Genomic DNA, 15,740 nt, shown 5'->3' with positions numbered 1-15,740 from the left:
TGTGACCCGTTTTTTGTGGCCGCTCTACAGCAAAAACTATCACATGAAATTGAACGAAATTTGGTACACATATGTGACCCTATGTGAACTTGTGCCCATTGGTTTTTGGCGGGAATTCCTCCAAGGGGGGTGGAGCAATGGGACGTTTTTCGAGTGACGCGTGCTTGCTATTCCTCGGGAAGTAACTGGCGGAATCAAACAAAATTTGGTCCATATGTTGGTATTAACAGGAGCAGGTGCTGATTCAATTTTGGTGTCAATAGCTCGAACGAGGGTTGAGTTATAGAACGTTTTTTGTCGTCGATTGTGACTGCTGTATCTCAAGAAATAATGAACGGAATGAAAGAAAAATTTATCGGCAAGTAGCCCTTAGTGGGTATAAGAGCTGATTTTATTTTGGTGTCAACAGCTAAAAAGGGGGGTAGCGCAATCACCCGTTCTTTTTTTTCCATTGTGAGTGCCCTATCTCAAGAAGTAATGCTACGTTCTGGTTGAAATTTGGAAAATATGTGAATCCATACGTAAACAGGCTTTGGTTCAATTTTGACTCCAATCGCTCCAAGAGGTGTTGATTTTTTTTTTTTTTTTTTTTTTTTTTTTTTGCAAATAAAAATAGTTTTATTAATGCAACAATAAGAAAGATAAATCGTAATAGATTGTCGTCTGCGTATTTCTCGTGATTTTAATTGTATGGCAATGATCGGAAATATTATCTCAATGAATTAAAATTTTTAACTGTTGCCATCTTATGTTTTTTAATAAATAAAATATTTGTAATTAATTCAAGTAAGGCTTTTAAAGTAACTTTCAATTTTCGCTCTTTGCTTTGCTTTTACAATAATTCAGACATTGGGATGGTCGTCAAGTTTTTGCATGTGTCATTTCGTTTTTATCGGGAATATTGCTTCCTCGTCAAGCATGGGGAGGGATCAGAAAAAGGAAAAATATAGAAGAAAGTTTCGTGATGGCCACAACATACTAGTTGGTTTATGGAGTTAGTCCATTTGGCAACTGAAACATCCATTATATTGCTCGAAAAGAAAGTCAGAATATCCAAATCAAATTTGTAGTTGTAAAAGGAAATATTTTGGCGTAAATAATTCTATCTTAGGATTGCAAGAACATAACTCGAAATATGCTGAACATTTGCTTCTTATTTGGATTGAATGTACGCAGATTGTACAATGAATGACGTAAGGTTTCCCCCTCTCATTTTCAGAAGGCGAGACGTGAACTCTTTTTCACGTCTCTCAACACACCCTCCTCCCCCCCTCTTTAAGTGTAAGGGCTGTTTCACCGTATTTTGTCCAAATGTAGAGCCAGTAGCGAATACAAGGGCAGGGTCATGACCCCCCCCCCCCCAACCGTCGACGATAGTATCCGTCCACATTGTGTTCACACTGTATGAATAAAATGTAAACAATTGCAGTTATCTTTTCAATTCATTAATTATTTTGAAACATTTCTTCTTTCACTGCTTATGAAATTAATTTGCAATGTTTTATGCTTAGTAGGAGCCCTATTCCTTACGGAATTATTGCTTTTTTTTTTTTTTTGAAACCCAAGCATTTTGAGAAATTTTTCGTGCCCAAAACTGTAGTTTCGTTCTGGGGTAGTCTGTATCTGCCCCTGTGTAGAGTCTACAACATGACGACACTTTTTTTGGCCGTAGCTATTTAATTAACTGTTTGATGAGCACAATGTGAGTTTGTGTGTTGATAGGACTCACTCAAAGTAAAATGATGTGCAAATCAAACAGTCCATTAAACAGTTATGGCAAAAAAGTGTCATGTTGTGGACTTGACATTTGCAAGAAATATGGAAATGGCCGCGAGGGAAACTCGACTTTTGATTCGAACATGAATCTGAATTTTCTCAGTTTCTGTCTTCTTTTTTTTTTTTAATTGAACATTTTTTTTTTTTTTTTGATCAAAAAAATATTGACTGTCGGGAAAAATGCTCAGGGTTACGTATGCATATGGTATACCGAAAGTAAAAAATCCACCTTAACTATTATAAAACTTCTGTTAAAAGATGACAATTTAGCCCTGGAATGAAAGTGCCCTTTCATCCGAAAGCTCACCACTAGATCTATCTTTCAAGGTAAGGGACGTGTCGAACCATGGCCCCACTAGATGGCGCTGATGCTTAACAGTCCTTGGCAATGTATGACTTTTATGTGTTAAGCGGATCCAACAATCAAGCAAACAATGTCAACGTTTGAAAGTTTGTTTATTTTTGATTGGATGTCGCCCATTTTTATCGCAAGAGATGCTGAACAGAGCCCTTCATCCACCAATCAATGGGAAGGTAATGGAAATAGGGGTTTGCTGTAGCGCCCTCTTTGTTGCCATGAGTTTCAGTGATTGGCCTAGAATTAAGTAGGTCGAACACTCGCCAAAACCCACCGACATCGTTGTCGAATGCGGTGATTATTCATCATTTTTAGAAACACATGGAGTTTCCCGATGCTGAAAAGTTGTTAAACTATCATTTACAAATCAAAGAATTGAAAAAATAATTAAAAATGAAATGAATAAGTTCAATCAAAATAAAATGAATTTTCCTTCAAATGAAATAGTTATGCTGCAGAAATGATGGTGGATATTAAAACTATTAAATCGTTTTTTCTGTTTAGATTTTTGAACAACTGAAGCAATAAGTCACACTTCATTTCATCGATCCGAGAATGTTCCCGTGTCGGGATTCCCTTTAGAATTTCACCAAATATCGAGTGTGGCTCGGAAAAGTACCCGTACGACGTTTTTTTTTTTTGAACGTTTTTTTTTTTTTTTTCATTCTATGTACCATTCTACTAGAATTTACTTTTTATTTCGTTTTTGTGCTTTTTGGTCGTGTATATTGAGTGTACGGAAACCCTACAATTATTTTTTCCCCTTTACTTCACTGTTTTAAAAATTAAATCTTCTTTAAATGACGTACGCCCGAAAATACTTCAAAAAATCACGGACGTCAAAAAGGGAACGGAAAAAAAGCGCCTTCTCTGTTGCCACGAACTTCAGTAGTCGTCACAGCCCGTGAGCAGGAGCACATCGAGTGTGGCCATGGTCCGTGGAAACTCGTGGTGAAAAATCCATGATTTTGAGCATCGCAACACTGGCACGAGTCCACCTTTCGCCAAAGTCCGACAGATCTACCGGACGGGATTTCTTGGAACTCAATTCATCGGGATGTTTTATTTTTTTGTGCCATTTTAAGACATGGAGACGAACCACGCATGAAAATAAACTGAGCCCCCGAAGTGCCGGAGAGACGAGAACGAGATTGGGAAACCATTTATTTTGACAGTATGGAACAAAACAAAGTAATTTGTTTTTCAGGAAGAAATAACATTTTCGGGCTCATTGGCCGTGGTCTAAATGGAATAGAAAACCCAGACGTTTGGTCAAGCTATGCAGCTGACATCTTCAGTGGATGAGTTTGATGTGACTAAGGCCCCTATATATACGAGCCGACGCATCAGCTTAAGATCAGCCATTTTGGATCGAAGAGCATGTTTGAGTGTTTGTCTTTTCTGGCGAGATATTGTGTTTGGTGATTTTTCACTGCGAGTATTTATTAGCGGCACCTGAATTGTTTATTATATAAAATATTATTTTTGGATAATTTGGCGAAACCCGAAACTTTACTCTGGGAACTCTGGCTCCGCAACAATGTAAAATCCGATCCAAAATGGATAAACTTAAGCTGATGCGTCGGCCTGTATATATAGCAGCTCTAAATGTGATTGATAAGCTGCTGAGATCGATATGGTATTTAAGTTAACTGCTGGTAGGTGCTGGTTCCTGATTGGATGGCATTCTCAAGCTGCTGGTGGGTGGCAGTTCCTGATTGGACGGCATCCACTGATGATGTCAGCCGCAGAGCTCGACGAAACGTCTGGATTTTCTATTTCATCTAGAACACGCCCAATAAGCCCGAAAATGTTATTTCTTCATATTGACGCCAGCTGTGAATGCCTTAAAGGGGGTATTCTAGTCTAGAAATTCAAAAAAAATCATTTTTTTTTCTTTTATGTTCTCAAAGTTTAAACCTTTAAGAATAAGTTTCTAAGAGGATTTATGGAAATTCAAATTATTTTTTGAGTTACAGTTAATTTTGCTAAAATAAACTCTTTTGCTGAAATGAGACTGCAAACTAGACGCTTTTTTTCTCAAAACTCGATTTTTCGATACGGTCGACAAGATACCTCAAGTTCTAATGCACCAGCTTACTTGAAATTTGGTACAGACTTTCTTAGTGCTATCAAAATTGTCTCCACGTAGGGGTTTTTGTATTTTTTGATTTTTATTTTTTAAAAAGTACCAAACGTTAAAAAGGAGCCAAAAACTGAATTTTTTTTTTTTTCAAAACGACGCCATTTTGGGGGGAAAAATTATTTTCAAATCGGCTACGTCCAGACAATTTTACATCCTTGTTTAATAAGAAGCTGATCCTTGTTTAATAATGACTTTTTGTTTCAGATCACTTGTAGAGTTGGAATCACGTCAACTAGGAGAGGCCCCCCCCCCTTTTTTTTAGAATCCCCACTTTGCCAGCTTCCATCAACTTCAATTTTGATTTTTTTTTTCAACTATTACGCATATTTATGAACGATATTCACAAAAATATTTCTGGGAACATGAATTGTTTTGCTGATGATGTCAAAGTTATGGGGAGTGTAGAAAATGAAGAACAAGCAAATCAGCTGCAAGAGGATCTAGATCATATTATGGAGTGGGCTGATAAATGGGTTACTGTTGGAAAATGTCTAGTGCTACATTTAGGACATGGAAAAAAGTGTACAAGTTATTATTTGCAAGGTTCAGTCATTAGTCAGGCAGACAAAGTGACTGATCTGGGGGTCTTAATAAGTCAGGATTTAAAGTTTAGCCGACAGTGCAGCATTGCTAGTAACAAGGACAATAAGATGCTTGAGTTTATCAATAGATCTATTTCAAACAAATCTAAAGAAGTTCTTCTGCCCTTATGTAGAAATTTGGAGTCTGCTGTTCAGTTTTGGTCTCTTTATCTTGAGAAAGACATTAATGTATTGGAAAGGGTTCAAAGGCGGGCTACGAGGCTAATAAATGGACTTTCTCGCTTAGACTATGATTCCAGGCTCAGAAGGCTAAAAATGTACAGTCTTGAGCAAAGAAGAGACCGAGGGGACATGATTCAGCTGTTCAAATTTATTAAAACGAAAGACGTTACGGGGCTGAAGTTTAGCACTGAAAACATTACGAGGGGTCCTTGTTTTAAGCTATTCAAATCTCAGGCTAACATGGATATTAGGAAAAATTATTATTTCAGCAGGGTAGTGGAACCTCGGAACAGCTTACCGGAAGAGGTGGTAAGGAGCAAGGGAGCAGATAGTTTTAAGAGGGCCATTGATCTTCACTGGGGATTGTAAATTGACTAGGACCAGTCTAGCTGGGCCCAGAGCCTGTTGCTGGTCGTCACTTTTGTATTTGTATTTATACTTTTAAAGTATCAACAAAAAAATTGATGAAAATGGATTGTGAAAATAGCTATTGGTTTTTTTTTTTTCTATCACGCCCATAAAATCCCCTTAAATCAAGCCTCTAGACTAGAACACCCCCTTGAGCAGTTTTATTTTTTTTTCCCTCCGAATCCGAACGGGAGGAGTCTGACGTCGTTTTTTTTTTTTTTTTTTTTTTTTTTTTTTTTTTCAACTATCATGCATTTTTATACTTATAAAGTACCAATAAAAAAAAACTGATGAAAATGGATTGTGAAAATAGCCACTGTTTTTTTTTCTATCACGCCCTTAAAATCACCTTAAAATCAAGCCTCTAGACTAGAATATTTTAGCAGTTAAAATTATTTTTTCCACTCCGAATCGGAGCGGGAGGCATGGGCGCCCATATGCAAAATTTTAAGGGGGGGGGGCTCAGATGTTTTCCCGATGATTTAGCAGGATATTCTCCCCATAGAAATCAATTCCTGTACATATTAGAGTTCTTAAAACTTGACATGTGTAATAACTTATTCATTAATGACTGGAGGAGAAATGTTTTTACATTTTTGCAAAGAAAAAAGTATTGAAAGCAAAGGAATTCTAATCTCTAAGGGGGGGGGGGCCTTGAGCCCCCTTGCCCCCCTATATGGGCGCCCTTAGCGGAAGGAGAGTCTGACGTCGTTTCGTTTCAGATGCAGGCCAAGATCGCCCAGGAGTACGAGAAGGTGAAGGAGATCGAGGGTGTCCTGTCTCAGTTCAACGGGGAGCTGAGCACCGACCGTCCCGTGGCGGGGAGGCAAGCCTACGACCTGTCCCTGGCGGACAACGACCTCCTGGCCCAGATCTCCGCCCCCCGGGACCCGGATGTCTGGCCCCCGCCCACGCCCGTAGAGCACAAGTGAGTACCCCACTCCCACGCCACAGGCCATCGCGGTCGTTTCTACTGTCTGACCATCGTTTTCATGGAAAGGCTAATATCCGGTTTATAGGCGGAAATGGACGAATCTATTAGTTTATAGGGATGTTAGTTGGTTTGTTTCAGATGTGCACGTTTGCCTCTCGATTATTTAGCCTTAGTTTTGTTGTAAAAATGAAAATTGACTCACAGCAACATTTTTTCAAATCTAAAGTATATTCGAGCTATATTTTCACGGCAAAACTTAATTGATTTACTCATTCACAACAAAGTGTTGAGCTTACCCTTTTGCTTTTACTTTCCTCAACGAAATGAATATATTTTATTTTCTTTCTGTTGTTTCCATGGTAACTATTTTTGTTTCCCCTTATTTAATTTTGAGAATGCAATAAATGAATAGGGCACTAGTGACATTATAAAACGCGTGTATCAATATCCCATCGCTATTTTCCCATCCTCCCTGCTAGAGTCATTCAGATGGAATCGTCTGTACTTGGCAGATTGCCGAATTGCATACAATCCGTGGTCAAACAGTATCCGTTGCCCGAAGACTTTGGAAATTCATGGGGAAGCGACAGAGTGTTGAACGAATATGCGGTTATTTACAGCTTACGTTACTAAGACAATTTTAGATGAAAGATAATGGAATAAACGCCAAATTTAACCAGATTACAACAAATTAATCATAAAAATAATTACCATTTACAGAATTTGTAACAATAATGTTGAATACTTCTGCGTTGAAGTCAATTTACGCGAAAAGAAACCTAAGTGTTTGATACCCTGTTGAGTTACCTCATGCCACGCCGCACCCATTGCAAAGTCACTACGGTCTGTTATTAATGCCAATTTTGCATTAATAACAATTTTGCAATAATAATTAATGCCATCTATTGAAGGGTAATGCAAAAGCGTAGCACGAGCGAACAACTCCCTACATTTGTTAAAAGCTGAAATCGCTTTTTCCGATAAACTAATTTCACAGTTTTAGTTTTCTTTTTTTTCCCTTTCAAATATTCATTTAAAGGAATTTGCGCCTCTACAATTTTTGGTAAGATACTGTGATAAAAATTCAACATACCAAGAAAAGCTCGCAAATTCTTTACTGTTTTTGGCAATTTAAATTATGAAATTTCTTTAACGCGAACCGGTAAAGGTTTAAGACAAGATTCCTTAATTGAGTGTCTCAAAAAATCTACCTGTGATACCCCAAATACACATTTTGCAACATTAATTTTAATTCCGTAATCTTTGAAGGCGTTGAAAAAGAATTCTGAGGTGTTTTTCATGATCTTTTTGATTTGCACTAGCCACCAAAACATCATCCAAATATGCAAAGCAGAAATTAAGGCCACACACCACTTCATGCATAAATCGCATAAATGTCTGGGAAGCCCCGATAATCCGAAATTCATGTTCGGAAATTCGAACAATCCGAACGGAGTATTAATAGCAGTATTGGCATACATTTTCCGGATTTGCTGGTATATGGTGGTACGTTTTTAACAAATCAAGTTTAGAAAACATTTTTGCACCACGAAGTTGCTGTGCAAAATCTTTTAAATATGGAACAGGGTATAGGGTCATTCCACATAAAAAACTAATTTTCAGAAATTTTCGTGCCGCACCATTTTTGATTTTGATGAAATTCGGTAGGTTATATGTACCAATAATCTATAGCCCCCAAACTATTATATTTTTTTTTTGGAAAAATGTTATTCCTGAGATATAGCTATTTTTTGCTCCTCGGGTGAGTAAAATTTGGCAGTTTTGGTAATTTTTCAAAACGCTCTAGTTAATTTATTTAAATTAGTAAGAAGATCAAACACATCTTTTTTTTAAAGGTGAAAGAACGAACTTTTATTTGCAAAAAAAAAAAAGAAAAAAAAGAAAGAAAGAAAGAAAAAAGAAAAAAAAAAGAAAAGATTTAAGTTAAGCCTAATTAGAAATTTTTGGTTGTCTAATCATGGTTGAAAAAGTGCTGCTTTCGTCATTTTGAGCCTAAAAAGTAAATGAGGGACTTTCAGTAGGAAGCTAATTTTTTTTCCTGTTGTAAATAGTTATGCATACTAAAAGCACAGAAAAAAATAGGTTGCTACTAGTAGTTCTTCATGACGAAAAAATTGCTTAAACTTGAGAAAAAATGAAAAGTGGGTTTTTTCGCTCCCCAAAAGCGACCTGTGGCGTAGGTGATAAAAATTTGAAAATGCTAGGATAAGAAGCCGTTACATTGCCATTTAAAACAAAAAAAAGTTCTCTTTTTTAGGTGTAAAAGAGATATAAACCTTTTAAAGGTTTCGGAGTTGTCCTGGAATTCCAGAGTAGGGTGCTAGGAGGAAATTCTAATTCCTCATAGTACCCTCTAATTCCTCATATAGGGGTACCAGAAATCGGAAGAATTTGCGAACCCCTGGTTTATTTTCCTTCTAAATCCATCTTATGGCCTCATCTGCTAGCTGGAGATCATAGTTTTCATTTTATAGTGATGAAAATTAGTAGATATACTTATTGCTGGGACTAAGCAGTACTGCCAGTGTTTCCTGGATAAATAATTAAGTAAATAAACAGATTGAATTAACCATTTATTCTTCTGTGCCATAATAGTTATATATTGTAGGTTCCACTTGCTCCGAAAGTAATCTGTAAAGTCATGAATGATGTCCTGGAATTGTCCTGGAATTTTATTAAAATTATGTCCTGGAATTTTTAAATTTGAACTCCTACCCCTGCCTTTAAATAAAGCAATTGTTTTTTGGTAAAAAATGTTTTATAAATATAGTTGATAAAAATGAAAAGCTGTTTGTTCTTTAAAATTACATTTTGCAAATATATTTCAATGAAACATTGTTATATGGTATTCTTTGAAGTATTTATCCAGTCTACTTTGCCTCTTTTAAGTAATGTGTAAAAGTTATTATTTTATTACTTTAAAGGCTTATATCTCTTCTCCGCCCTAGAAAAACAAGACAGTTTTTGTTTTGTTTCAAAGGGCAATGTAACGACTTCTTACCCTAACATTTTCAAATTTTTTTTCACCTACAGGTTGCTTTTGGGGAGTGAAATAAAAACTTTTTTTTTTCAGTTTTTTTTAAAGTTTAAGCAATTTTTTCATAATAAAGGATTGTCAGTATTTTCTTGTTTTTTTCTGTACTTCTAGTATGCACAATCAACTGCATCAGGGAAAAAAATGGGAATTTTTGACAAAATAACAGGCGGTATCGCCAAATTAAGTCTCAATGTACATCTGACATTGTTAAGCATTGTGATTGTTAAACACTGTTTCAATAATTAAATTGAAATGCGATCGCCAAGATTAAAAAATGCGCCCTGACTACAGATGGGAAAGGTGGGGGGGAAAAATGTTTGCGAAAACAAGTTTATCCCAGAGAAATTTATTTCTACTGGGGGAAATTGAAAATTTTGAAATGTCTTGAATATAAAGTATTCAAAGATTTAAGATGTTAACATTTCAATGTTTTTCCTGTTTAAATACTTTATTTTTTTAATGTTCAGCATCGTACATTTAAAAAAAAATCTGTTAGAAAATTTAATATCCCTTTACTCCAAAGTAGTGCAGTGAAATCCCGTTACAACGAACTTCAAGGGACCACAAATTTTGTTCGCTGTAACGGGAACTTCGCTGTAACGGAATTCAAATAACATAACAGTAATTACATTGGGACTGAATGTTTAGTTCGTTGAAACGGAAATTTCGTTGTATTGGTGTTTGTTCTAACAAGATTTCACTGTATAAATTACTTTTCTAAAATTGTAAATGTATACAAACATAGGTGGCTGGTGCACCAAAAAAAGTGGGTGGTCAAAGTAGTGTGGGGGTTAGGGGTTTTTTTTTCCACAACTTCAAAGTTCCCAAAAAATTTACAATACCACGGAAAGTTTCCGTGGTAGCACCCCGCAGATCGGAAACTTTCCGATGACATGACCTTCCGGTAACAAAGGTCGTTTCTCGTATGTGGTACTGCAACCTACGAGGGCTGTTTTTTTATCAACTTCCGATGTGGTATAAAAATAAAACTAGAGAGAGTAATTAAATAAATTTATTATCAAAAGTTAGGTACATTATTACTTACTTTTCCACATAATCGCCATTTAAATTGAGGCATTCTTCATACCTGGGTACAAGCTTCTTAATACCTTCTTCATAGAAGTTTGCCGCCAGTGATTTGAAATGGCGTTTGTGTCACGGCGTTTTTTGTAGCCTAACTTGTCAGTTACGATAGTGTATAGGGCTGACCTTGAAATCTCAGGGAGCTGATCGGATAGGTCCGTAATCGTAAACCTCCGATTGCTTCTTACAGTTTGGCCAACTCGATCAATGAGGTCTTCGTTTGCGACTGACTTTGGTCCTTGGCCTTCTTCATCATGAATGTCACCTCGTCCATCCTTAAATTTCCTACACCAATCACGCACTGCACTGTCACTCATAAAGCTTTCACCGTATACTCGTTTCATTCTATGGTGAATCTCACACTTGGCGGGAGATTCTATCATGGTAGCCATGTTTATGCGTCGCTAGATAAACTGGTAATGGCGTCGGACGTCCGAAAACGAGTGAGGTTGTAGTGGGAGAGGTGCGCAGTCGACTGCCGCACATTGCTGGCCGATGCCGCTCGCCCTGCCGTCTAGCGGCACGATCAGAAGTTGAAAAAGAAAAACAGCCCTCGTATATTGTCTATGGTGCACCACTGACCAGTTAACTCTATTGAATGTGTTGCTAAGTCTAGCAGATTCAAAAACTACTGGAAATTCCTGATTATCCGTGAACGGATTATCCACGACGCCGGAAAATCCGCGATTCATTTATCAATCAGGAAAATGTATTTTTGCAGTAAAGAGCCTGTTTTTTTTCTCTCGAAAAATAGTAAATAAACTCGGTTCTTTTTTTTTTCTTTTTTTTATTCATTGTGATTTCTTCATCGAACATGCACTTGTACTTCATTGATTTTAAGTTCTCTTGTGCAAAAATACCAAACAATTTTACTGCACTGTATATATTTTCACTGTTTGAAGAAAGTATTATGCATCAATACATCTAAGTTTTTAAGGAAGGGACAATTTTTACCTTATTTGTGTCTCATTTTAGACTTTTTGAGGTTTATTCGCAATTTTTATTATCCGCGGTTGTTGTGCCACCCAATTCTGCGGATAATCGGGAGTTTACTGTACTTCTAATTATTTCAACTAGTGTTTATGCGTTGAAAGATCAGAATGAAATCTTTTTGATTTCGTTCTTCAATCTAAAGTTTCCAAATCACGGAAATTTATGAAAAAGCAAAAGCATGTAGGGTGTGAGCACCACCTTCCATTAAGAGTAGAATGCTGAAATTCCAGGAGAGTGATTTTATGTATAAATGTTTAAGGGGAGTCAGTACCCCCTATACCCTCAATGTTAATTTTCACAGGTTCATGTATCTTTTTCTAAAAATCTACTAAAGATACAATTGTGACAGTTTTCTGTACCTAAAGTAGATAGACTCTTTTCTCTATACTGAAGTAAAGTTTTACAGAAAGAAAGCTTAGTTTGTTTGTTTTTTTAATTTTAATGTGTAAGTCGCTGTATTTTTTTTCAAAAAATGCCATTTTGCAATACAAAATAAGCTCTATAAAAAGATTTTTGGAATATGAGAAAAAATTTACTTTAGTATATGCAATTAGATGTATGGAATAGGTGGTAAAACTTTCAAAGCCTGACACAATTTAGTTTCTGAGAAAAAGGAACATTTCGTTTCAAAAATACTATTTGGAGAAATTGCAATTTAAAGGGGAAAATCATGCCTCATCAAAATAGGTTTACATTTTTTTAAAGCTTATTTTAACTTACTTCTAATATGAGCACAATCAAGAAGATTGTATCGTTGAAAAAGTATTGAAATGGAGTTTCAAAATATATAAAAAATTTTAAAAAAATGAATATTTGAAAGTATTTAGGGTACTGAATCCCCTTTAAAAAAAAAATAATAATAATGATAAATTAATTTGAATTTTGACATCTTGAACTCAAATTATGTTTTTCGCAATCACGAGTGTGTGTATGTAGGCGTGTGTGTTTGTGTGTGGGGGTATGTGTTTGTGTGTACGGGGTATGTGTATGTGTGTAGGCATGTGTGTTTGTGTCTGTGGGGGGGGGGGGGGGTATGTGTATGTGTGTGTAGGCATATGTGTTTGTGTCTGTGTGCAGGCATGAATGTGTGGGTAGTTGTGTATGTTTTTGTGTGTTTATGTGTGGGTGTCTGTATATATGCGTGTGTATGTGTGGGTGTCTGTATATATGCGTGTGTATGTGTATGTGTGTGTTTGTGTGTGTGTGTATAAGTGTGTATGTGTTTGTGTGTGTGCGGATGTAGTTGTGTATGTATGCGCGTGTGTGTAGGACATGGATGCAACCTGGAGACGGCTTTCGCTAGAGGAGCAGCATCGTGAGGAGCCGGTCGACGGTGATGGTGCAGAGGGTGCTGGCGGGAAAATAAAATAATAGCACGCCAAAAACAGTCAAATGAGAGCAATAAGCAATCGTGATTGCTGAAAAAAAATAGAGGAGTGTCTTGGTGTTTGGCCTAAAAAAAATTCTTTTTTCGACTGCCTTGCTCGCCACCTTAACCGAGTGTCTCGCCCCCCAGGCACGGCCCCCCGGTGCGGCCCATCCGTCCGGTGCGCAAGAACGAGCCCCCCTTCAAGTCCTCCGGCGGGGGACGGAGCGGGGGGGCGGCCAACCGGGACCGCTACAAAAAGACCGCCTCCGAGCCCAAGCCCAAGAAGGAGGACAAGGGAGGCAGGAAGGAGGGCAAGAAGGAGGAGGGGAGCAAGGACAACAAGGTGAGTGTCCTCGTTTTTTACGGCACGGTGGAGGGGAGGATCGGTCTGCGCCTTCTTTCTTGAGGCGGAGTCGAGTTTTGCTGCACGATCATTTTAAACTAAAAGGAATGGTTTGTGAGTGAAAGGAAATCAAAAACATGACTAATGTATTTTTCGTAATGAAGACAAAAAGTTTGAGTCAGCATTAATTTTAAAAAAGAGCATGAATAAATGGGTCTGGCTTCTAGGCTGTTGCTGTAACCAACTTATCATTTTTTTTCTAACTTAACTTCAACCAGATAACTAATCACATGTACAATATACATGTTATATTTTTAGTACAAATAGTAAATAAATTTAAATTGTTCTTTCGGAACCAAACCAAAAACTGTAATATTTAGGCGAACGAAAACCATAAATAAACCGTTATGTTCTTTTTCTGTTGAACCAGAATGAAAGAAATGAGTGTTCAAAGCCCTGTTTCAAATGCATATCTTATCCTTTTTGATCGGTAACTAATGTAAATTCTTGATAGAAAGATAGGTGCAAAGCTCGGATTGGAGGTTCAACTGTTGGCATTTGTGCAGAGTGAGACCCTTCCGAGGGGCGACACCCGAATAGATTTAAGTGTTTATCAAAAATTTAAATTATTCCTTTTGTAGTGTTCCCCCAACCTTTTAAATCGTATACCAGCAGGGATGTGCACAGAAATTTTGGGGCCCGTCATAAATGACTTTTCCGGGCCCCCCTCCATGTTGTTTTCCCTAATATTTCAGCCCCAGTTTTAAAAATATTGAGCCCCCTTCAGATTCGGGCCCGGGCCAACAGGTGTCCCTTCTCCACCCTGTTGTGAATGCGTTCAATCACAGGAGTTTGAAGTGATCAAACTTATTTTTCAACTACAAGAAATCTGTTCAAAAGTGATCCCTCCACCAATCTACATTTTTAGTCACGATTTCTCGAGGGGCTCGGATCAATCCGGAAAGCCATCAAAACAAAAGCGGGTTTTGTTAGATGAGAAGGTATGATTAAATGCCAAAGTCCTACCTGATCGACCTTCTGAAACTAACATTTGTTAGGGAACAACAGTAGTTTGAACATACGTAGTCTGTTCAATAAATACGCGAACTCATACTATCCAGCGGACTATAGTTCCGCTAACTGTCTCCGATAGTTTCCTGACACCCAATGAGCTGTCAGTGCTTGGCAGATCTCCAAACTGCGCATATGTTGCAAGTTATGCTAGTTTCTGTTGTCCTCGTTTTTACTGTTCGTCGAAAATGGAAATTGATGAAATCACGGAGCAACGAATCACACAGTTCTCAAGCGTTTGAGAGATCGTGTGCGACCAAATTCGACTCAAGGCGCTGGATGGATCCTTCACCATGAGAATGCGTCAGCTCATTCAGCATTGATTGTTCGCCAGTTTCTGGGGAAAATTCAATCACCTTCCTTGATTATCCTCCTTATTCGTCAGATCTCGCACCCTGCGACTTTTTCCAATTCCCAAAATGCAAAAATGTGATGAGGGGTAGCTGGATGACACTGGGAAGATTTGGACTCAATGAAGCGAGAAACGACAAGACAAATAAAGAGCCGAACTGCTGAGGACTTCCAAAGCTGCTTAAAAGAGTGGAAAAGAAGATAGGATAGGTGCATAGCAACGAATGGAGGGTACTTTAAAGGGAACAAAATCGATGTGGACTAAGTTTTGCAAAATAAATTTTTTATAGCCTCAGTTTGCGTGTTTATTGGGCAGACTACGTATTGCAAGCAAGTGAAAGATTACAACATAAACACACTCAAATACCATGAAAATAATAAAATGAATGGGCCCTAGTGTTACATTTTCTGCCATCGCAGGATCAGAAATGTACTGAACCAAAAGTTTAACATAAACTCACACGCTAAGCCCTGATTAAGCACTATTAAAGCAGAAATGAGGATTTTTGTAAAAAGTGGAGTTAACCGATTTGGCAACTGACTCATCCATGTATGAGGCAGTGAGAAGCAAAACGGATGTAAGTGGACATTTTCAAGTTTCGAGTAAAACGCATTTAAAGATATGGTCCTAGGTAGGCTTTCATTGAAATTCTTTTCCAAATCATGCTGTATACTGCCGTGTGCAGGTAAACGGCAGTATCTGCAGAAATGAGTTTTCGAGATATTTGAAGAAACGCGTTTCGGATTCAATGCAAACAATAGGAAAATGTTGGAATTAGACGTCTTTTTCGCGCCTTTTTTTCAGCGGAAACCAAATAAGCGAGCTTGTACAATAAAGACAACGTACAATAGATGACAAAAATGCAAAAAGATGAAAAATGAAAAATCTGCAGTTACTGCCCTTTACCTGCACACGGCAGTATAGCAGAACCTACTACCAGGGCTACTAGTACCTTCCATCTCTTGCCCCAAGAACAGAGGAGGAGTTCACCTACCATGTGTACTGGTTAGCTCCAAATTTTTAATTTTGCCACTGACATCCCTTTGCTTCTCGCTGCCTCGTATGTCTATCGGATTTCTGCGAGA

General features: G+C 37.6%; 2 protein-coding genes across 2 annotated transcripts in view; one reads left to right on the top strand and one right to left on the bottom strand.

The window, feature by feature from the left end:
* The window catches only part of LOC129217694 (uncharacterized), a 125,733-nt gene that overhangs the window by 32,516 nt on the left and 77,477 nt on the right, over positions 1–15,740 (bottom strand). The gene's annotated exons all lie outside the window — the stretch shown is intronic.
* The window catches only part of LOC129217693 (katanin p60 ATPase-containing subunit A-like 1), a 41,926-nt gene that overhangs the window by 12,198 nt on the left and 13,988 nt on the right, over positions 1–15,740 (top strand). Inside the window, exons 3-4 of the mRNA XM_054852027.1 lie at positions 6,175–6,380; positions 13,037–13,232. Coding sequence (XP_054708002.1) covers positions 6,175–6,380; positions 13,037–13,232 — 402 coding nt within the window. The remainder of the gene's footprint in view (positions 1–6,174; positions 6,381–13,036; positions 13,233–15,740) is intronic.

Source organism: Uloborus diversus, chromosome 2 (assembly GCF_026930045.1).
Source record: "Uloborus diversus isolate 005 chromosome 2, Udiv.v.3.1, whole genome shotgun sequence".
Lineage (NCBI taxonomy): Eukaryota > Metazoa > Arthropoda > Arachnida > Araneae > Uloboridae > Uloborus > Uloborus diversus.
Note: the sequence above shows the minus strand (reverse complement) of the source record. Positions and strands in the feature narration are given on the sequence as shown.